At 34.4% G+C, this 23,048-nt stretch overlaps 1 protein-coding gene and 1 pseudogene across 1 annotated transcript; one reads left to right on the top strand and one right to left on the bottom strand.

Moving 5' to 3' along the window:
• Positions 1-3,626: 3,626 nt before the first annotated feature.
• LOC115966305 lies at positions 3,627-15,032 on the top strand (annotated as a pseudogene).
• A 5,312-nt stretch (positions 15,033-20,344) lies between these two features.
• Positions 20,345-23,048, bottom strand: LOC115969096 (dimethylnonatriene synthase-like). Its single transcript, XM_031088660.1, has 2 exons — positions 22,112-23,048; positions 20,345-21,124 (listed from the first exon to the last, which is right to left on the bottom strand). The coding sequence occupies exons 1-2, from the start codon at positions 23,021-23,023 to the stop codon at positions 20,501-20,503; spliced, it is 1,536 nt and encodes a 511-aa protein (XP_030944520.1). The 5' UTR covers positions 23,024-23,048; the 3' UTR covers positions 20,345-20,500.

The raw sequence follows: 23,048 nt of genomic DNA, 5'->3' as shown, positions 1-23,048 counted from the left end.
TATTATTCTGTTTGGTTGTTTGGGAAATTAAATTTTTTTAACTGATTGAGCATTTGATTGGGTTTCATTAGTGTAAAAAGTGTTAATATCTGGATTACATTGATATTTAATCTAGTTTGTTGGGGTTTCATTTGATTTGTTCGTGGGTTTTGTTTGATTTGTTTGTGGGTTTTGTTTGATTTGTTTGTGTATCTTGTTTCATGGTATTTTCGCTGATTTGTTTTGGGTTTGTTTTAATTTTTTGATTGTATTTTCGTTTGTGGGTTTGTAAAGCAAATTATGGGTTTGATGAAATGCTTCTATGAACGGTGTATGAGTTGTGAAGTAATAAGTGAGAATATTCATTTGAAAAAAATGAGAACTTACACCAGAACATCTGTATTTGAGCGTGGACAGGGTTTTGGGGTTGTGCCCCATTTGGTTCAGCCATGGGAATAAGGAATGAGTCATTGTTTGGTTTCCATAGATTGATATCTGTCAATCTTTATCATTCTAAACAGAAAGAGACCAAAGAAAACAAAGAAATAATTGATAAAACTCAATTTCTAATAGTTCAATGGGTTAAGTGTAATGAAGATAATAGTTTACTGTGGAAAAGTGTAATTTGCTCTTGTTTTTATAGGCTTATTGATGTTAATTCAAGAGCTAAAGTAGCTTCCTCATTCCTTTCTTCATATTGTTAGGAATAAACCAATTTTGTTGAGACTCATGATTGATTTCGATGTTGAGAGCTTCAATTTGTCCATCATCATTGTGAAAATTAACTTCAGCTATAATGCTCTTATAGTTAATTTAAACTAGATGATGTCCCGTGCGATACACGGACTATTTTACAATTTCTCTTGAACGTGTTACATGACAAAACCACAGGCTACCATAACCGAATGAATTATATATATATCCCCTAACCAATCTATATATATATATATAATAGTAGAAGTTGAGAGAAAATTTCCCTTATATCGTTGTGTTTGTACATGTATTTCCCTTTTATCAAATAAAATTTCTATCTTTATCTCCAAAAAAAAAAAAAAAAAAAAAAAACTTCGTAAGTACTGCCAACTGCAATTTGTTGGCATCGTTTGGTTTTGTTGAATGCCTCATGGGTATTTAGAATATCTTCTCAAACTTTCAAATGTCATTTATCTCAATTGTTAATTTAATTTTTTCCCTACCAGAAAAGTTACTGGGTTCTCTAATAGAAGAATTACCGTTGGGTTTTCTACAATAAATTTAAAGGTATGATAGCTTAAATTTTCCTCTTTGTTTCATTGTTCAATGAAATCTCTTTTCCATTTGCAATTGCTTTGATTTAGAACAAAGATTTCCTTAACAGCAACACTAATATGACTATGAGTGCAAAAGTTTTATGGGAAAAGAAAATCTTAAAAAAAGAGATTTTGAGAACTTAATTGGAACTTAAAATAGATGGGTACATTCAAGGTTTTACTTTTAAGTTAGAAAACATTGGAGGAACTATTGTCGGGAGAGAGGAAGGAATTGAACAAATGGGGAGTAAAACCAAACTTCAAAACATAGATTTATGACAAAGTTTATTAAGCATATGGGCCAACATCAAAATGAAGATTATCTATTATGTGACTAATTAGTGAAGGTGAGGGAAGATTACAAAAAATTAAAATGAAAACTCACTAGGAAATGAAAGAGGAGCCAGTTGTTGGCATTTAAGGGCCTTGACAGCCCTTCTCTTAAACTTATAGCAATTTTTTTTTTGCTAAATTTTAGTTGACTATAGATTTAATTTTAATTCTTTTGCTCAATGTTTTCTAACTGCAGTTTTTTTTTTTTTTTCTTTTCTGGATAGGATCTAACTGCAGATTGGTCATGAATAAATGTGCCATTTTATTGTGTTTGACCTGGAATATAATCTGTTAGGAATATAATCTTGGAATAACCTCACTTTCTATCCTTCTCTGTATGAGTTTTTGTTGTTTTGATTCGGTTTTGAAACTTCTCTGTGATTTTGGGATAAGTTTTCCCTGTTTCCGTCAATTTGCGGATTATTCTCTGTGTGTTCATTCTACCTTTTTGGAGTGCTTTGTTGTGAAAATTGGACGAAATATACGCATCAATTCTCTGTGTTCATTTTCCCCCTTTTGGTGCTTTGTTGTGAAAATTGATTGTTCAAATTTCTACAAGAATTTTCCTGCATAATTTCGTTTAAGAAGTATTGTTGTTGTTTCTGTTATGTATGTCCACGGGTTGTATTTCTGTTGCTGCATATTTTGATTTCTGCAGAATAGGTTTAGGATTATCTGCATAATTTATGCCGCTCCAAATGCTTCAAAAACGTCAAAAAAGTACTAAGCAAATTGCTACAAAGAAGAAAAAAAACTGAACTCTATTGTATATACTACCTTACTCTACGAGTCTTTATGTATTTCATAGTATCGTTAATTATTATTTTTTTGCCTTTAAATAAAGCTGACAGACTAGAACAGCGATACTATAAAATGTAATTATATTTCACAATTTGATATGTTAGACACTGTGATGGCCCAAAATGGTTGATTTCAAAGTGTATAAGCTGAATGAAGAATGTAGACAACAGTATTTGCTTTATTAAAATAAATAGATTTTCCCCTATTGTTCTGTTATTGTAAAGTAAAAAGTTATGTATGTCAATATAGTGTATATAATTGTACTATGGCTGTTTGGATCAGTTATATATCTACTTGAATACATCAAAATTTTCCTTATAATGTCAATTGTGCTATTTTTCCTTCTCAATTGCTTAATGGAACACTATGGAGTTTTACCTAAGAAATATAATAAGTTAAATAATTTATCTTTCCATATCTTTTCCTCTCTTTCTTTTTATTTTAAAAGAAATATAAAGATATCTACTTCTTACAACTTTATTACCTCTAATGAAACCATTTTTATAGCTATACACAGTAGAGTTGTAATGACTAAGAGTCTTAACAATGTATAATATATATTTAAAGCAATTACCTGTATTTTCTTCTACTTATAAGATTTTAAATGATCTCGCGCATCACGCGGGTTAAACACTAGTTCGAAATGAGAATGAGGAGAAAGAGAATGAGAACCTCTTAATCTCATTCTTTGAATAAATATGCGAAGGTACCACAATGAAAAATTTGAAATAATTTTCTTTTGTGTTGTCCCTGTTTTGTTACAACTGCATTGTTTAATGTCAAGATGGGTCTCCTCTTTTTTTATTTTTTTGGATAGTATAGATATGTCTCCTTTAGTTGCATTGTTTCATTCTTGTAGGTGTCTTTGTCACTTCTCTACCTCTCTCTCTAAATGAACAAGCTTATTCTTGTGGGGGTATAAACTCAATTCTAAAGTACATTGATTCAAAAAAAAAGCAGAATTAATGAAAGTAGTCATTTTATTTGGTACATAATTCAATTTCCTTTAATTGTAAAAGTTTACAAAATTATTCCAACTCCAAAAAATTCATTATGTTTTTTTCTAACTTACCAATTCTAATTTCTTTGATTGTGTAAACATCATCGATTTGCATGTTTTTTGGTATGATTGCGAACTTATCTTTTTTGAAGAAAATTCTATTTTACATTAGCACTCCTTTGCCCCTACACTATTAATGATCTCACAGTTGCACTGTTTGCAGTATGGAGCCTCAGATTGATGAGGAGTTAGAGGTCTTGGACCCCGGTCCGTGTCAGAGGTCATTGTTGACACGACAGCCATATCATCGATCAGAGGCCATTTGGAATGGCGAGGTGAAATTTATAGTTCTAACAACTGCTTTAATATTTATGTTGTCTTTGACTGTTAGTTAGCAAGTTCTTTCAATGTTGTATTTCTAGTTCTAACAACCGCTATTATTTTGATCGATTTTGTAGGACTCGGGCCCACTTACGTGCCGTGGTCACACTAAGGAGATGGCAAACGTTCAGATGCAAGATAATCGAGTCATTGATATTATCAAATTGCTAAGGCTAGAAGGATTATTTAGAGCCCCTTCAAGAGAGATAGATAATTGCCTAATATCGGCCCTAGTTGAGCTAGATAATTCCCAAATGCAGGTCCTTTATGGGCTAGAATCTGCAGGTCTGTTATGGGCTGGACTATGCAGGTCCTTTAAATTTTATCAAATTTTTCCTGCTCGATGCATCTTCTGGCGCTCATGCATACGGTGCTGAAGCAAATGCATCTTCTGCATCGAATGTTGACGAGCTTCATCAAGAAATCTCAGTTCGTTCAGCAATAGTCATAATTCCATTGATTATTGTGTGGACACACACACATATTCCTTGGAGTATTTTCAAGAAAATCCAAAGAGGATGTACAAGAGAAGAAGATGTTGCTGGAAAAGCTACAAGTCAGAATGAATGAAGCAGAAGCAAAGGCCAACAAGCTTAAAGTGTCATTGGAGAATCTATGTGGTATACTAACAAGGTTTTTACATTTCATATTTTGTTTTTATTATAAATAAATGTGAACAAGTTGACATCTGCTGGGTGTAGAGTGAAAATATGGATTGTAGATTGGTTTGCCCAGCTAACCAATCTACTGGGAGGTCAGTTGAAGAAAATTGATGTTGTTGGGCGCTACCTCATTCAGATTTGGAAGGCCGTTGGGATGGATACTGATGGAGGGAAGGTGGAGTTTCTGCGGTCGTCGAACGAGATAAACCGAATCAAGCTCATGAGCACTAGCCTCTTGTGATGGATATAGCACAAAGGAATACGGTTTCAAGGATATAAACGTGAATTATGGTATGATGATTATTATTATTACTTTAATATGCTGGTGATGTAGTTGTTATTTTTACTTCTATTATATTTTGCTGCAGGTGTGGTCACATTATGGGTCGAAGTGATGAGGACGAGTTCACTGCAGCACAAATTTTCTACCCATGCATGCAATGTGCTTATGTGTGGTCTTTATTTGTTTTGCTTACTGGTAATTTACAAACATGTTACCCAGTTTACAACAAGGTCAGGAGAAGATGTCGAAAAGTGATCCACTATCTTCAACTTTTATGGAAGATGACGAGGTAGGGTGCATGTATAGGGGTATCAAATTTCCATATAGGGGGCTACATAGTGTTTTCTTTATTAGTTGCGCATAGCATAATGATACTAGATTATAAACTAGGTTAACCTTAGATTTAGTCTGCCTCCATGTTGTAGGCGAAAGTAAATTTGAAGATAAAGAGAGCATACTGTCCTCCAGATATTGTGGAAGGGAATCCATGCTTGGAGTATGTGAAGTACCTCATTTTACGTTGGTTTAAAAAGTTTGTAGTAGAGCGCAGTGCAAAGAATGGTGGTGACAAGTAAGTCATAAGGATTTTATTATGAAAGCTTTACTTATTTTATTTAGTTAATGGTACGACATCTGCCTTTTCACATGCATGTCAACCCTTGCATCTTGTTCAAAGTCCGTGCTCCTTAAGAATAGACCTATAGTTGCTTGCGCCATTTTTCGAAAATCATTTTCCATTGGGAATAGTAACTCAGATTGTTTTCTTGCAATGTAAATTTTCTCTACAATCCAAGAGGTTCGAAAGCTTTGAAGAATTGGTTGCTTACTATGAAAGTGGAAAGCTACATCGAGTTGATATTAAACCAGCCTTGGCAAAGGCTTTCAATAAAATACTAGAGGTATGTTGTTTCCTTTTATCCATTTAGCTCTAATTAATGCCTCTTAGGTAGATTGATTCCCCATCACTTTGGGGAGTCATGCCACTACTTTACACATTTTGGATAAATGATGTTTGACTTCTGCAACCCATTACCATGTTGATATGATTAAATTGGTAGGACCTTAATTTCATTGGCCCACATCCTTTAGGGTAAGTTTGGAACTGCCCCATCCAAACATAGGGTGAATTTTTGGACACTATGAGGCTATTGCAAAGTATGCTCAAGGGACCCTATAAATCATCAAATTCCTAAATTCTGTGCTCTACCATCTTTGTTCTGTCTATTTGTAGCGTGTAAGAGAACACTTCAAGCATGACAATAATGCAAAAGATCTTTTGAAAAGGGTTAAGGTATGGTCGATTGGCTTTTAAAATTAATTTCTTTTAATAATGCGTTTTGAAAATGTTAAGAGTGAGAATTAGCAGTTGCACATATAAATCGTGCCTTGAATCAAGCCTTGCTCTAGTGGCCTGAATTAGTAGTTGCACTAGTGGTCAAGCCTTGTTGCAATGACAAGTGCCTTTTACCAAAAGTAGTTGTGGGTTCAACCTTAACCACTGAAAAACCCCACAAATATAACTAAGTTTTGTGCACTTAGTACTACGACGTTGCAGCCAGTTGTATTCCTTCATTAAGAAACATACTCGTTTTAGGCAAATATTACATTCAATGTTTTGAAAAAAAAAACTATTATGACATACATATTCAAAATTTCAATTGCATTGGGTTTTGATTAGAATTATTGCTTTATTTGTAGGCACAGATATCACTGTTATATCAACCCTCTTGAAGCATTGGAAGGTGAAGAGTCCAGGAAAAGAAGGCAGACCGCTTCTTCATCATGCAGGGCTTGTTCAAGCTTTATCAGATCATGTTCTGCTTTTTCCTATGATAGATATTTCCCATCGTCTGATTGAGCTCTAACATATTATTATGGAAGAAAAATGTCCTCAATGATTGGAATTATTTATAATAAAAACAAAATATGAAATGTAAAAACCTTGTTAGTATACCACATAGATTCTCCAATGACACTTTAAGCTTGTTGGCCTTTGCTTCTGCTTCATTCATTCTGACTTGTAGCTTTTCCAGCAACATCTTCTTCTCTTGTACCTCCTCTATGGATTTTCTAGAAAATACTCCAAGGAATATGTGTGTGTGTCCACACAATAATCAATGGAATTATGACTACTGCTGAACGAACTGAGATTTCTTGATGAAGCTTGTCAACATTCGATGCAGAAGATGCATTTGCTTCAGCACCGTATGCATGAGCGCCAGAAGATGCATCGACCAGGGAAAAATTGATAAAGACATAAATAATGTAAGTTGGATTTACATTTGATATCCATCTAAAGTGTGAACCTCCTTCAAATTCAGGATCGTACGCTGAAAAGCAAGTGCTTTTCCCATTTCATAATCTCAAACAAGAACTTGCTTCTCAATATCACCCTGGAAGGTTGATTCCTAGACTTGAAGTTGTTACTTGTCATTTTTATGTCTACGCAATAAGCATGCAAAATATATCAGAAACTTTTGTAGTACCAAACATGATTGTTACACATAAGTTGTCATGTGTTTTTTCCATAGTTTTGTTTGTATATATTTTTTGTTTAATGGTAAAACTAATTAGCTTGCATGAATATACAGATATATGCTGTCTCCATAACCATAAGGACATTGGTAAGCTAGGAGTATTTTGCATTTAAAACTGATATTGTTTAGTTCATTTTCACTAGCTGGTCTGGCTAAAGGTTTAATTCTTGCTTTTTGGTTTCAACTTTCTTATAATTCGTTAACGCAACCTTTTTGCAGCTTGGTTTTGTGCTTCTAGCTTTGATATGGGAAGATAAGTTCCCACCTTTCATGCTTCTGATAATCGCAATACTGAATGATGGTATTATTTCAAAGAGGCTCTTGCAAATATTTATTTCTTTTTTCTATTACTTAGCTAGTATTCTTGGCCTCGTTTTCTTTGTAAAGAAACTAAATAGTTTGCAAAAACTATATAATTAATTAAATTGATAAATATATGAATGATAGATTTTTGTTTTTGCATTATATGGGAAATGTGATAAAATTCTGTTTGTGATTTGTATTAGGTACCATCATGACGATTTCAAAGGACTCTCTCAAGCCATCTCCAATGCCTGACAGTTGGAAGTTGAATGGGGGGATTTGAGACCAACATTGTCATTGCCACCTTATCTTGGTTTGGTTACCGTCTTAAAAGGGTGGATAACTTTCTTTTCCGTGCCATTTCTTAGTGTGATTGCAAATTTTGTATAGAGAGAACAATGTATTGAGATGTGGATATTTAAGCCTTGATTGGCAGGAATTTTATGTTTTGTATAGAGAGAACTATGTAGTTGACACATTTTTTGGATCAAAACCTTGTGTCTCATATTATTTGGAGTTAAGATCATTTCACTATATTGTCAAAAGCACTCATTTGGTGTTATGGAGTGGAATAGTTTATTCAATGCAATGCATCTACAGGTTACAATGCGCATAAAAATTTTAAAATTTCATAATCGAATATAGAGTATATGTGAATTTAAAATGATCAGTCATATGCAAAGTATCTAAATATAACCTAGCAATAATGCTAGCTGGAAGGCATAACAATATAGGAGCCGGTGATTCCAATTAATTGAAGACTGAGTGCGGCAAAAGCTACTTCCATGAGGAGGACCATTTATGAAACGTGTATTTATTATATAATTTAGAGTTAATAGTATTGGCATTGGGGTTTGGGTAACACAGGAGCTCAATCAATTAAAGTTAAAAAGAAAAAGAAAAATAAAAAAATCCCAGTGTACACATCTACTCCACATAAAAGGAGGCCAAGTGGTTAAAAACAAAATTACAAAACATAAACAGAACTTTTTCCCTTCAAAAGTTCTAAAAAGCTAATTTCTAGAGAAGAACAACAATTGTCACCTTTAACAAAATTAAATAAAAAAAATAAAAAATTTTCAATCCTCATAGAACTCGAGTCTATAAGACTCGAGTTCCTCTCTTTAACAAAATTAAATAAATAAAATAAAAAAATTTTAACAAAATTAAATAAAAAAATAAAAAAATTTCAATCCTCATGGAACTCGAGTCTATAACACTCGAGTTCCTCTCTTTAACAAAATTAAATAAATAAAATAAAAAATTTTAACAAAATTAAATAAAAAAAATAAAAAAATTTCAATCCTCATGGAACTCGAGTCGAGTTCCTCTCTTTAACAAAATTAAATAAATAAAATAAAAAATTTTAACAAAATTAAATAAATAAAATATAAAATTTTCAATCCTCATGGAACTCGAGTCTATAAGACTCGAGTTCCTTTATTTAACAAAATTAAATAAATAAAATAAAAAATTTCCCAGGGGAACTCGAGTCTATAAAACTCGAGAATCAAATACTGAAACTCGAGTTTCATAGACTCGAGTTCTAGATTTCATTTATTTCTTTGTTTCGCTCTGTTTACTCCGAGAGGTCCAATAAGCTGCTCTGTTTTTTCCAGTGGAACTCGAGTTTCATAGCCTCGAGTTCCCCTGGAAAATTTTTTTCCTTCGTTTTGCTTGTTTACTCAGAGAGGTCCAATAGGGTTGCTCTGTTTTGCTCTGTTTTTTCCAGTGGAACTCGAGTTTCATAGACTCGAGTTCCCTGGAAAATTTTTTTTAGGTTTTGCTTGTTTACTCAGAGAGGTGTTGCTCTGCTCTGTTTTTTCCAGTGGAACTCGAGTTTCATAGACTCGAGTTCCACTGGAAAATTTTTTTTATTGGTTTTGCTCTGTTTACTCAGAGAGGTCCAGGAGGGTTGCTCTGTTTTCCTCTGTTTTTTCCAGTGGAACTCGAGTTTCATAGACTAGAGTTCTTTGGAAATTTTTTTATTTTTTTTTGTTTTGCTCTGTTTTCCTCTGCTCATTCCAGGAATCATTGACTGGGGATTTTTTTTTTCTTTTTTCCTGGTTATGCAGACAAACCAAAAACTGAAACGTGTGCATGCACCTGGTGAGAAGCAAAGATAGATAAACTACGAATATAATCCATAAACACTCATTTAGAGGCAAAGAAGCTAAGAATGTAAATACACGTAGATTACATCAAACGAAACTACTGAAACTTCTACGCTCTCTGTATGAACATGGTTTTACAATGCAAAATGCAGTTACATCGCAAGAAAAGGCATTCTCAATATCAACATTCTAAACATGCCCAACCACGCATAATTTGCAGTTCTAACCATACTACTGAAATCACAATCTTCGTAGGCATACATTGAATAGAGATTTACAAGCACATTCAACAAAAACCAAAAAGTTCACATAGAGCCAATACAATGTAGTCACTTTTCCTAACATCGGTTGTCCACACAACAAAAACATCGTCCTTGGAAGCATGCCTGAAAAACGTAGAGTAATCACATTAGGAGAAAAGATAGTAAACATTAGGTCAACATGGAATGAACAACAAATATTTAACCGATGCATAAGTATTTGCCATCTACCTACCTAGTGTGGAACATGACTGCTTGTGGAAGCGCCACGGGACTGCGGACATTTTCTGCGGTTATGCCCAGAAGCATGACACAGTCCACATGTCTGCTTGGGCTGACTCTCTATCAAATCTGCATCCTCCCTCCGCCATCCCGGTTCTCGATCCTTATTCCTCACTCCATCCATCTCATTCCTTATTCTCAACTTCACTGGTCGACCTTTGGCCCGCAACAATGCTGGATTAGGCAACCACTTTGGCCCTATGGGATCCCTCCACAAGGCCGGAGACTTAGGAACCACAAATGCATGCTCATAAGTGTTAATGGCATTGTTCAAACCATAACACGGGTGAATATATGTGGTCGAATCAATATTTAAATAGTCACATACTCTGATTGCATGTGAACACGGGATCCCTATGTTTTGCCATTTCCCACAACTGCATGTTCTTTCCTGTAACCAAACTTCATAACTGTGGTTTCCCCCTCCTACACTACACGTGTTGAGTTGGGTAACTATTTGAAATATCAGCTCTTCATTGCTAAATGGCTTGAGATAATGTTTCTCAGATTTACTCTTATTCTCATCCCACTTGGAGAAGGCATATTTACTCCATTTCTTACCCTCTGAGAACTCAAAAAGGTAGTCTTTGCGACGGTCGTGGAAATAACTGACAAGTTTGTTCCAAGTGAACTCAACCAACGCGGCAATAGGAAGGCCCCGTGCACCTTTCAATACACCATTGAAGCACTCTGATATATTGGTTGTCATTGCCCCAAAACGTCTCCCACCATCATGTGACTGGGTCCACATATCCACAGACTCACCCATTAGGTATGTGTATGGAAGATAATCTTGATTCTTTTCCTTGCCATCCTTCCCCGTCAACTTCTTCTTATTTCTAATGGCCTCAATATCCGCCTGCTTAATGGTCTCCATTATGGAGGTAAATTTCACTGCCTGACTAGCATATCCGGCTTTCAACGCCGCTGACTTCAGAGTCGAGTTCTGAAAATGTGTGCTAAAGTTGCTAGCAACATGTCGAAGGCAATATCTATGAAATACCAGTGCTCTTCCATCATCCCTTCTAGGACAGTTTGCAATGGCGTTTTTGATACCGAGATGTCGGTCAGAAATTATGCAAATGCCTTCGTTAGGTATCACGCGGCCAATCGCATCTCTGAGGCATAGTAAAAACCACCTCCAACTAGACCCTGACTCAGAATCCACAATAGCAAAGGCAAGAGGGAATACCTTGTTGTTAGCGTCGGTTGCCATTGCAACCAACAACTTTCCCTGATATTTACCATACAGATGGGTCCCATCAATACTGATAACCGGCTTGCAATATTTGAATCCATCAATGCTTAGACCGAAAGACCAAAACACATAATTCAAAAATACTGTGTCATCTTCACCGGTGGATGTGGTACGATAGAACACCTGCGTAGTCGGATCCTGATCAATATATGTCATTAGCAACTTCTGCAACCTTTGGTAAGACTCTTCCCAATTCCCAAACATCTTCCCAATCGCCTTTTGTTTCGCATCCCACACCTTGTAGTAAGAAGGCTTTTGTCCCTCATATTTCGACTCTATCATAGATCTGAGATGCTTAATTGGGGTAGTGTGATCCTCACATAACTTCTTAAGGATGTCATCTGCAATAAATTTACAACTCATCATTCTACCATCATTTCGCACCCCAGTCCATATACAAGTGTGAGGACCCTTGTACACGGTGACCATCCATAGATTGTGGAACTTGGGCTTCATGACTACGCAGACATACCACGTGCATGACTCATCAACGCATTTCGCACAAAGTTTTGTCGTGGTTGACCTAGTGATCATAAAATGTTTGTTTTCCTTGAGGGCACACTTTGTTAATACACGTTGCACCTCCATTTTATTGGCAAAAGTCAAGCCTTTACACAAATTCATCCCCTCTCTCCAACTAGACACAAATAGTGTCTCAATATGTGAAGGATCAAATAAATTTTCCCAAGTATTTTCAGAAAATGACAAGGCAGGTGGTGAGTACACAGGGATTGTGTCTGTAATGTTTTGGACACTAAGAACATTGTATGCATCAGGTTGACTACCGTCCAATGTCTCATCGTCATCAATGTCCCTCTCAAAGTCCCTAAAGTCCCCTTGTTCAATCATGTCTTCAATCTCATCTCTATCGCCAAAATCTTCACCGTTAATGGCAATATTTTCATCAACATAGTCATCATCCTCATCCTCATCCTCATCCTCATCATCATAATCATCATCATTCTCATCCTCATCATCATCATCATCGGCATGAACATTAGCATGCTCTACATGTGTAAAATACTGGTATTGAGCATCTGGAACTGTAACTTGTAAACTTGTTTGTGTTTGTTGGATTTCCTCAATACCAACTTCTGCACATGGCTCCAACTGTATGTACAACTCAATGTTAGTTACTTCAGGTATTCTCTCCAACTTGTCAAATATGATCTTCACATGTTTGTCTGCTTCTATCGCCATGTACTTGTAATTAATCCGGTGCTTCAGGATTTCATTTGGCATGCGATAAGTAATGTGTATGTTGTGCACAGCAGGGTTCTTACACAACTCTTCCATAACCATCATCTTCAATTAGTCAAGGGTCTTCAACCTACGATCAATTTGGGTATAATAGGTCTTTATACCCGGCCCTTCAAATGGCAATCCCTTGTTCGCATTGGCATTCTTCAACGGACCACCGTGGTATATGATTATATCAATTTCAGGCATTGTGAACCTGTTACAGTCAAGTTACTATGTTAGTTAACAAACATTTTCAAGTTCCCTGATCTAAAACAAACTTTTTAGTAGGTCTTTAACTTTCTAATAAAAAGATGCAGCCAAGAAACTTTTATAAGTTGCTTTTCATCATACATACAAACTGAACATTTTTTCGTGCCATTTCTTAGTATACTACGACTATATTTAACAATTGAACATATACAAATCCATCTATCCTTCCTATATGCAAGAGGCTAATTACAGTAACATGGTATGAGAGGTAAACACATGTAAAGCAAAAGATAATTGCAAACGCAATTTTTTTTAACACATACAAAATTGCAAAAGATAATGGGGGACTAAATAATTGCAAAAGCCCCTTCAAAAATGAATAAGAGAACCTCTGCTCCATAATATTTTGTTCACACATACACATCTATATTAACCTGTACTAATCTATACTAACCTATACACATCTATACACATCTAACATATATTAACCTGTACTAGCCTATACACATCTATATTAACCTATACACATCTAAACTCAATCTGCTACACCACTATATAAAGTTTTAGGGACTTTAAAGGTTTCACTGGAAAAAACAAAATGTAAACGTCCACATGATTTACCTATAACAAAATCAATGGTTCTTAAGTTTGCATCTTGTATAGAGGCAGACAATTCCTAAATAAAGGAACTGTCATGTTCTAGTGCTACGTTTACCATTTACAAAACTGAAAAAGGGCAACTCAAGCAGTTAAAATTACATTAATGTCTCTAGCACCATGTCAGAAAGCAAAATGAAGGAAATATTAGGCAGCCCTTAAAGTACTTCTTAGTAACTACACAAATAATCCTCTCCAAGTTATTTTTTTACTATATTCTGAGATGCTCACAATTTCCAGGCATGGCAAACAACACAGTCAACTCCAAAGCAAGACTTACATCCCAACATCCACACCTAAATCCCCTGAGATATCTGCATACTCATGTCCTGCTAGTCTTTTGTACGCATTATTTATTGTTTGAAGTTTTGTAACTTCAACAATTACTATAACCATGTGCCCATTTTATGTCTTTTAACAATAAATTCAAACAATCCACTAACTCCTTCAAGATAAAGTGGTGACTCCACAATCAAGCAACACTCCACATATCAGATAACAAGGGAAACGTACATTGCTATGAATCTTTCATAAAATTTCTAACCTACAAGAATTTGGTGAATCTAATTCATGAAAGATTCATTCTCTTTAAAATTGGTAGATTTGATCAAGAAGAATTAATGCAGGGAAACACCTCAAAAAGAATAAAGTCAATGAGAACATAATTTTTTTTATTTCACCAAAATGGCTAATGCAAAAACATATTTTTATCAAGATGGTTAAGATTAATCACATGAATTAGTAATAAATCAAAGAAAATATAACAAATAATATATAGCTCAAATGACATGCAAGCCAATAAAAACACGGAATTGAAATCAACAACAGTGGGATACTACAAGAAGAACATCTTATATTAGGAAAATACATGGAGTCATTGGAAAACCCATAAAGTCATTGGGAAGTTCTCTTAGTGGCAAAACCCATACACAACTAATACCCAACTACAATAACAATCAAATCAAAAAACCCATACCTGAAATATGAAATTCTTGAGAGGGAAGAGCAGTGAGAGAGACAATGTGGTGAGTGAGAGTGAGAGTTAGTGAGGCTGAGTGTATGGGTGAGAGTTAGTGAGGCTGAGTGTATGGGTGAGAGTTGAGGATGCTCTGTTTTTGGGTGAGAGTTTGAAGATACTGAGTGTGGACTGAATAATATAGTCCAAGGAACACGTTCTGAAAACTACTGCTATCTGTTTTTGAGTGTGGACGGAACGGACTAGTGAAATTACTTCCACCAGAACTCGAGTCTTATAGACTCGAGTTCTGTTCAAAGTTTTAGAACACCGTTTGGATAAGTAAATCTCGAGTCTTATAGACTCGGTTTGTGCCAGGATAAACTCGAGTCTATAAGACTCGAGATTTGTTGAAATTATTTATTCCTCTAATTGAATCTCGAGTCTTATAGACTCAGTTTGTGCCAGGCAAAACTCGAGTCTTAAAGACTCGAGATCCGCGTGGCAATTTTTGCCACCTCAGCAGTGCAGAACAAATGGAAAGCAAGTGTATAAGAGTCGGTTTTTAAGTTGAATCTCGAGTTTCAAAAACTCGAGATGTTAGTTTTCTTAATTGTTTGAAAACGTGCCTAACTTACTATTTTGAATGGCTGAAGGAATCTGATATGCACAATACCTCCCATTTGTTGTGGATGTGTTGTATTGTGAATTTTTTTTTTTTAATTGTCGTGGGCTAACATAGTCATTGTCTTAAGTATTTAATAAAACATGAATTAGTTGAAGTATATTTTAGTGAGCATTTGTTAGACCAAAATGAATAGTAATCACTAATCACCACAAATTGTTAAATTGGGTCATTTTAGTGCATCTTATTATTAATGGTATGGATTTATTATTGTGTAATTTATTTGGTTAAAGGCAACCACGGGCTTAAATTTTAAGTACTCACAATGGAAAGGTCATTACCCTCTACTTGCTATAGTATAAGTTTGGCACATTAAAACCAATATATTGTGATTATCTCAAAACCCATATATATATATATAGAGAGAGAGAGAGAAAGAGACACACACACACACACACACACACGGTACTATTTCTTTTTTTTTGGAGGGTACTGTACCCATAAGTATTCAACTTGTTATACTAGGTTACCAAAATATCCTATTATCAAATAAAAAAAATAAAATAAAGTTACCAAAATATCCAAATTTGACAGTTTCATTCTCATATTATGCAGTACTAACATCACATGTGACTGTACTTTCATCACATTTAGTGATTCCCTCTTTTTTTTTTCATATTTAATGGTTTCATTATCATATTAAATAATACCAACATAACATTTGGTGGTACCCTAATATGATAAGTTCAACAAAGATTAAGAGGTCTTTATGGTTATTGTACATTTGGTTTCCAATGGGGTTTAAACTTTAAAAACGAGGTTGTTTGGTACATAATTTTAAACACGTGTTTTCAGTTTTCAAACAACATTACACGTATTTCCACACATTTCTTTACTCACACGTAATTCTAAAAAAATTGAAAACTGTTATTTAAACACACATACCAAACGGCCCTATAACTTTCAAACTTTAAAAAGCTGTCATGGTTATTGTACGTTTGTACAACTGGTGGGGGCTTAGCATCACATATGAAAAAGGCATTTGTTATCGTGTGCCTTAAGCACACGGTAATGCCAATGATAGTTGTGGCCTTTTACTTAGGAAATTGAAATATTTTGTACAAGGAGTACTTTTTTGGTCTAACAAAACAAAATGACAAATATGACCTCCAATCTTTTTGAGCAAGCCGGATCTGTCCTCCAATTTTTTTAACAAGCCAGATCAAACCAAACAAAATGACCAATTGTCCTCCAATTTTTTTAACAAGACAAAAATGTTCTTTTTACCATTTCCCTCCATTTTCTATTTCATCTTCCACCAATACTTATTTTACCAATATTTACTTTTTCCTCTCCTTCACTTTACCAAGATCATAGAAAAAACTAAAAGAGTTCAATGTTCAACAAAAAGACAAGAAAGAAAGAAGAGTTCAATGAATGATCAAAGAATGTCTACAAAAATATAATGTTCAAGAAATTATAAATAAGGTACATATATTTCTTTTGTTCTTAATTTATATTTCAAATATATTGAAATATGATGTTAATATTTATTTATCATTTTTGTTAAATTATTGTAGAATCAATGGATGAGAGTTTTTGTTGAGAACAGTTCAATGAATGATCAAAGAACGTCTGTAAGAATATAGTGTTCAAGAAATTATAAATAAGGTACATATATTTCTTTTGTTCTTAATTTATTTTTCAAATATATTGAAATTTGATGTTAATATTTATTTATCATTTTTGTTAAATTATTGTAGAATCAATGGATGAGAATTTTGTTGCAAGTGAGATTCACCAATTAGTTCCAATGAGTTGTTTTGACTTAAATGAATTACCTCAAGAAGGTATACTATTTTATTCTATTTTTTTATTTATAGTTTATATTTCATTTATAGTTGAATATGATGTTGATTTTTTTTTTTTTTTTATTATCCTTGTTACAACATAGAACAGATGAATGATATTGTAATTGCAAGTGAGATTCATCAAAGTGTTTCAAGGAATTGTGTTGACTTAAATGAGCTTCCAAATGATGGAGAAAATAATGACATTTGTGGGGAGGAATTAGTGGTTTGGAATGAATATCCAATGGAAAAAATAGGAGTTATTGAAGAAAATGAAGATATTAATTCAATAGAAAATGAGTTTGAACATTTTGTTGGTCAATGTTTTCTTAGTGAAGAAGAGGCTTTCATTTTCTATAAAAATTATGCAAATCGATATGGTTTTACAATTCAAAAAGGTCGTTTTGTCACAAAAAATGGAGAAAATGTAAGACATGATTTCTTTTGTCACCGAGAAGGTAGACAATAATTAAAAAGAGTGGATTCATCTAAGGAGCAACGAAATAGGATATTTACAAGCTGTGAATGCAAAGCTCATCTAAGAATCACATTGCGAAAGTCATTTGACATTTTTCCACGAGAATGGCATGTCACTAAGTTTGTTATAGATCACAATCATGAATTGTTGTCCCCTTCGGAAGTAAGATTTCTTCCGGCCAATCGAGTTATCACTAAAGAAGATAAAGATCGCATTCTCTTGTTGAAAAAGGGTGGACTTTCGGTTAGGCAAATAATACGTGTTATTGAACTTGAGAAAGGTGTGAAGCATGGAGATCTTCCATTTTTTAAAAGAGATATCCATAACCTTTATGTGAAAATAAGAAGAATGCATGTAATGAATGATGCTATGGGTCTCTTACAATTGTGCAAAGTTGCTAAGGAAAAGAATTCTAAATTTCAATATGCATATACAACTGATGAAGAGAGTAGGTTGGAGCATATTTTTTGGGCGCCTACTCCTTGTTTTGATTGATACCAAAAATATGGAGATGTGGTTATTTTTTATACTACTTACAAAGTAAATGCATATGACATGCCTTTTGGTATTTTTGTTGGTATCAATAAACATGGAAAGACAATTCTCTTTGGTTGTGCACTTCTTCGAAATGAAACAACTAGTGCATTTCGATGGTTAATGAAGGTACATAAATTATTTAATTATCTTGTAAGCTTATGCAATTATTTTTCGATTTTATTTGATTAATTAGTAGTTTATTGTAGAATTTGATTTATTTTTTTATTTGTTAATATTTGTAGTCTTTATGTGTCTTTAAATTATTTACAATTTGTAATTTTAGGTTGACCTTGCCATTGAAGATATTGAGCAAACACAATCACATGATACAATGTTGGAGAAATATAGAGGTTCTTCTTTAAGAACATTGTCACCAATAGAACAACAAGCACATAGTGTGTTGACACCCTATGCTATCAAGATTTTTCAAGAGGAGTTTGGAAGAGCCACACAATACTCGGTGCTTCAAGAAAACGGTATTGAGTTTGTGTTGCAATATTATGAAGAAAAAACTAGTCAAAAGCACTTGGTCTTATAGGATAGTGAGATGACTAGTTGTAGTTGCAAGAATTTTGAATTTTGGGGTATACTTTATCATCACACACTAAGTGTTTTCATTCACAAAGATTGTTACCAAATTCAATCTTTGTATCTTCCACCACGTTGGTGTCGCGAAACATCATTAGGTGGAAAAGAATTGATAGTGTTGAGTGATGAAAATTTAGTGGACAAGAAAAATATGGTTGATGCTAATGCTAATGATGCTATGGATGGAGATTGTTTTGTTCCTTGTCCTCCACTCTCAAAAACAAAAGGTTGCCCAAATCACAAGAGTACATGTTAACCGGACCCAAAAAGGCATTTGTTACCGTGTGCCCTTAGGGCACACGTTAACCGGACCCAAAAACTATGAAAAAAGAGCTGTATGAAAGTTTCTATTTTTACAGGTCAAGTTTCTATTTTTATGGTCAAGTTCAACATCACATGTTAACTATTTTTAGTTAACATGCAAATAACTTCAAATTTAATACTAGGTTTTCGTTAGAATATGTATCTAATCACACAATAATTTTTTTTTTTTAAATTTGATTTTTTTTTTTTTGGTTGGAATCTATATTTGAAAGAAGATAAGTTAAAACTAATCTTTTATATCTAATCATATATTGAACTAGTTGTTTGAACCGATAATTAAACTAGTTTTTTCTGTTGTTGGCATGTATCTTTAGAATATGCTAACTTGCTAAGCATTCCGAAGAATTCTAAAAGTAGTTGAATTAGTAAAATGTGGGTGAATTGGGCCCGGGCAACCATGTCTGCCCACTTGATCAAATCCCAACATAAAGCCTAAGACCCATCAGACGAATTAAACTTGGTATGCAAGGAGAGAATAGGCCTTAGGCCTTATCGCAATGGGCCCAACCTCGAGATCAGGACCGTGGCCGAGGGGACGACAACGTGAGAGACTCTTGAGTGGGTGGCTAAACGTTGACCGATAACAAAGGTAGTCGGGGTGAAACACGAACCTAGTAAGATTGGTAGCTGAGGACTGATAGTGCCATTAAGGAACCACCCCTGAACACTATTCGGTGTCTTGAACAAGTTTCAAGGGAATCCTCTAAAGTTGTGAGGATTCCTTGAGATTCTGATGAACATAGGAATATGTGTGAAAGTGGGGAGATAATGATTATGACCTCGCTAATAAGAGACTATAAAAAGGATAAGAAGGTAGAGGCAGGGGATTGGAAAATTCTGGGGAGGGAGAAAGCAAGAGAGAGGAGAAAAACATGGAAACATAAGGAAATTGAGAGGAACCAAGAGAAGTTTGGGGCCTAATCTGTAGGATTGAGTCTTAACCCACTTATAAATAAATTGTGACCCAAATACTCTTGTTCAAACAGTTTTGGGAGACCACATAAAACATTTGGTTTGTACTTTATACTCAAAAAACAAAAAAAAAAAATAATAATAAAAAAATAAGGGTAAAATACAGTTAATGCCCATAAGATTTGGGTTAACGTCAGTTAAGTCCAAAACTTTTAAACAATGACCAACTGGGTCCCTAATCACTATGTGAGAGAGAGAGAGAGAGAGAGAGAGAGAGAGAGAGAGAGAGAGTAATTGTTTAGGATCCAAGTTGGCTTTACTAGTTTAGGAACCAAGCTAGTTAGTTTTGAAAAGTTTTGAACCTTGTTGACATTAGCCAAAATCACAAGGGTGTTAACTGTATTTTACCCAAAAAAAATAAAAAAGTTAAACATTAGATTTATTAAAACACATTTGTCAATCTTGTTCACCATATTTCAAAATGTAGACCAAACCAAACTTTTCTTTTTCGAAAGTTTATTTTCAACGAAACTAGAGACTTGGTACATCATACATGACTAAGACACAATTATTTAGTAGCAATGTGTCATAATAACAAAAAGGTACATCAAAGAGAAGGTGTTACATGTCAAATTCACAACTAATACAGATGAAGCGGAAGTCGAGGCTCCATCACTGCAATAAGTGGGAATTTGAGAGCTGTTGCAAATCCATAAACTTCATCCATGCTTAAATCTTCACAGTTCATGTTATCCGGTAATTTACAGTAAAATCCATGCAACATATTAGCCAAGGTAGTGCTAACCACCTTTAGTCCATGGTTGTAGCCAGGGCACATTCTCCTCCCTGAACCAAATGGCAGTAGCTCAAAATTTTGTCCCTTCACATCAATAGCCTTTCCTAAAAACCTATCTGGGCAGAACTCTTCAGGTGCATCCCATAATGAAGGATCTCTCCCTATACTCCATGTGTTTATGAAGACTCTAGTTCCTTTCTGAATTTTGTAACCAACTACATCACAATCTTCAAGAGCTAACCGTGGTACAAGTAATCCAGCCACAGGGTGCTTCCTCATTGTCTCTTTCACAATTGCTTCAATATAAGGAAGTTCTGGAATGTCTTTCTCTTCCACCCATCTCTCTCTCCCAATTACTCTATCCAGCTCTTCAGTGGCCTTTTTGATGAGGGGTGGTTGCTTTAATAATTCGGCCATTGCCCATTCCATAATTGTTACAGAGGTATCTACGCCTCCAGCTAGTAGATCCTGACAAAGTGTCAATACTAGTATGAGAAATTGCCAAAAGCATTTTTTGCTCAATTGGTGGGCATCTCTTAATGTGCCTAAGACATTCAGAGTTCAAATTCATATTTTTCATTGTGTTAAATTAATATTAAAATCACCAAAAATTTTATAATTCAATTGGTTAGTATATTACTATCGAATTATCCACCCAAAAAAATTATTAATGTAAAAATTACTAAAGTAATTATTATCTAACTTAGGAATTGGAAAATCTAATATAATATACATAAGGTAAGTTTTACCCATAAATGAATGTCAGAATTAATTTTTTTTTTTTTTTATAATTTGTAATTGTAACATATTAGTTTGTAAAATTTATGTAGTAAAATTTATAGTATACCTAACGTCAATCAAAAGTAAATATGACATACTAGAAAACATGGGAAGAAAATAAGCAAGTGTAGGAGGAGAATTTATTCATTCCTCACATTATTGTCAATTTTGTTTCATTCTAGCTAGAAAGTTCCATTACTCTTAGATAACCAATATGAATCAACCACCGTCTCTGTCACTTAGGTCCAAATTTCAGTCCACTCGGATCCATTCCACTAAATTCTGAGTGTTATGATGATTTGGGCGAGAATGTAAAAAAAAAGATTTTGTTATTTCTAATCTCCTTTTTTGTCATTACTCTACTCACCTATGAAATGTTTATCCCTTTTTTTTCCCTCTCATTAAGTTTTTTTTTTTAATTTTTAATTTACTATACTCACATTCGGCTTTCTTTCTTCATTAAGATTTTTTTCTTTTATCCTATTTGACATGTTATATAACGATGATATTAAGAATACGCATTATTTGATTTTGATTTGATAAATGATATGTTAGAATATTATGTGATGAAGAATTAGATCTATTTATTTTGTGTGTGTGTATATGTATATATAATTGAATTGGTAAAGTCGAAGAAAAATAGAAAAAATAACTTTAGAAAGGTAGCGGTAGTACCTGGGTGAGTGCCTTAATACTATCGTAAGTGAGCTTAACATCTATATTTGGATCATTAGCCAGCTGCAATAATATATCCACCATATCCATTGGCACAAAATCCTTCACTCCTTCCATCTTTTTCTTGTGTTCGTTAAACACATGGTCAAGGAACCGATCAAACTTCTTCTTTAAAGCCTTCATTTGCTTCACGTACCCCTGCAAGTCCAAGAAATTGAGCCACGGTATCCAATCCCCAATATTAAACACCCCATTTAGCAAGAACAACTCTTCTATCATTTCTTGAAATTCTTCTGGTCTCACTATCGAGGTCTCGTATTTAGACTCATCACTAACATATTTCTTACTTAATATAATTCTGCTCATACTGCTTAGAGTAAAACGGAAGAGATGGTCTTTAAGCACAACCGGCTTCCCTGACAATGTGCAAAGGCGTGACAAAAATGCACGCATTTCTTCAACACGAATGTATTGATAGGACTCGAGGCGTTTTGAGTTAAACAACTCAGAGAGGAAAATCTTACGCCCTTGTCGCCAATATGGTCCAGCAGGTGCCCACGTGATATTGTGATGGTTATAAGATAAGTACTTGCCAGCGGCAGATTTGGGTCTAGAGGCAAAGACATGGTCATGTGTTTTTAGGAATTCCTTTGCCATTTCAGCAGATGAGGCAACCACAACAGGGAAAGATCCAAACTTTAGTTGCATAATTGGTCCATATTTTTGGGCCAGTATGTGAAGAGATTTGGGGGGATGGGAACCTTTAAGATTTAGATTGCCTATGATTGGCCAAGGTTTGGGACCTGGTGGAAATTTTAGCTGGTGGGATTTGAAGGGTAATAATTTTGAGAGAAAGGCTAAGGCTGCTAGTGATGCCATTACTATAAGAGCCCAAGAAGAGGAAGACTCCATTTGGTGACAATTATGGAGAGATAAT

This window comes from Quercus lobata, chromosome 11, assembly GCF_001633185.2.
Source record: "Quercus lobata isolate SW786 chromosome 11, ValleyOak3.0 Primary Assembly, whole genome shotgun sequence".
NCBI lineage: Eukaryota > Viridiplantae > Streptophyta > Magnoliopsida > Fagales > Fagaceae > Quercus > Quercus lobata.
The sequence above is the reverse complement of the archived record's forward strand: the minus strand, read 5'-3'. Positions and strand labels throughout refer to the sequence as shown.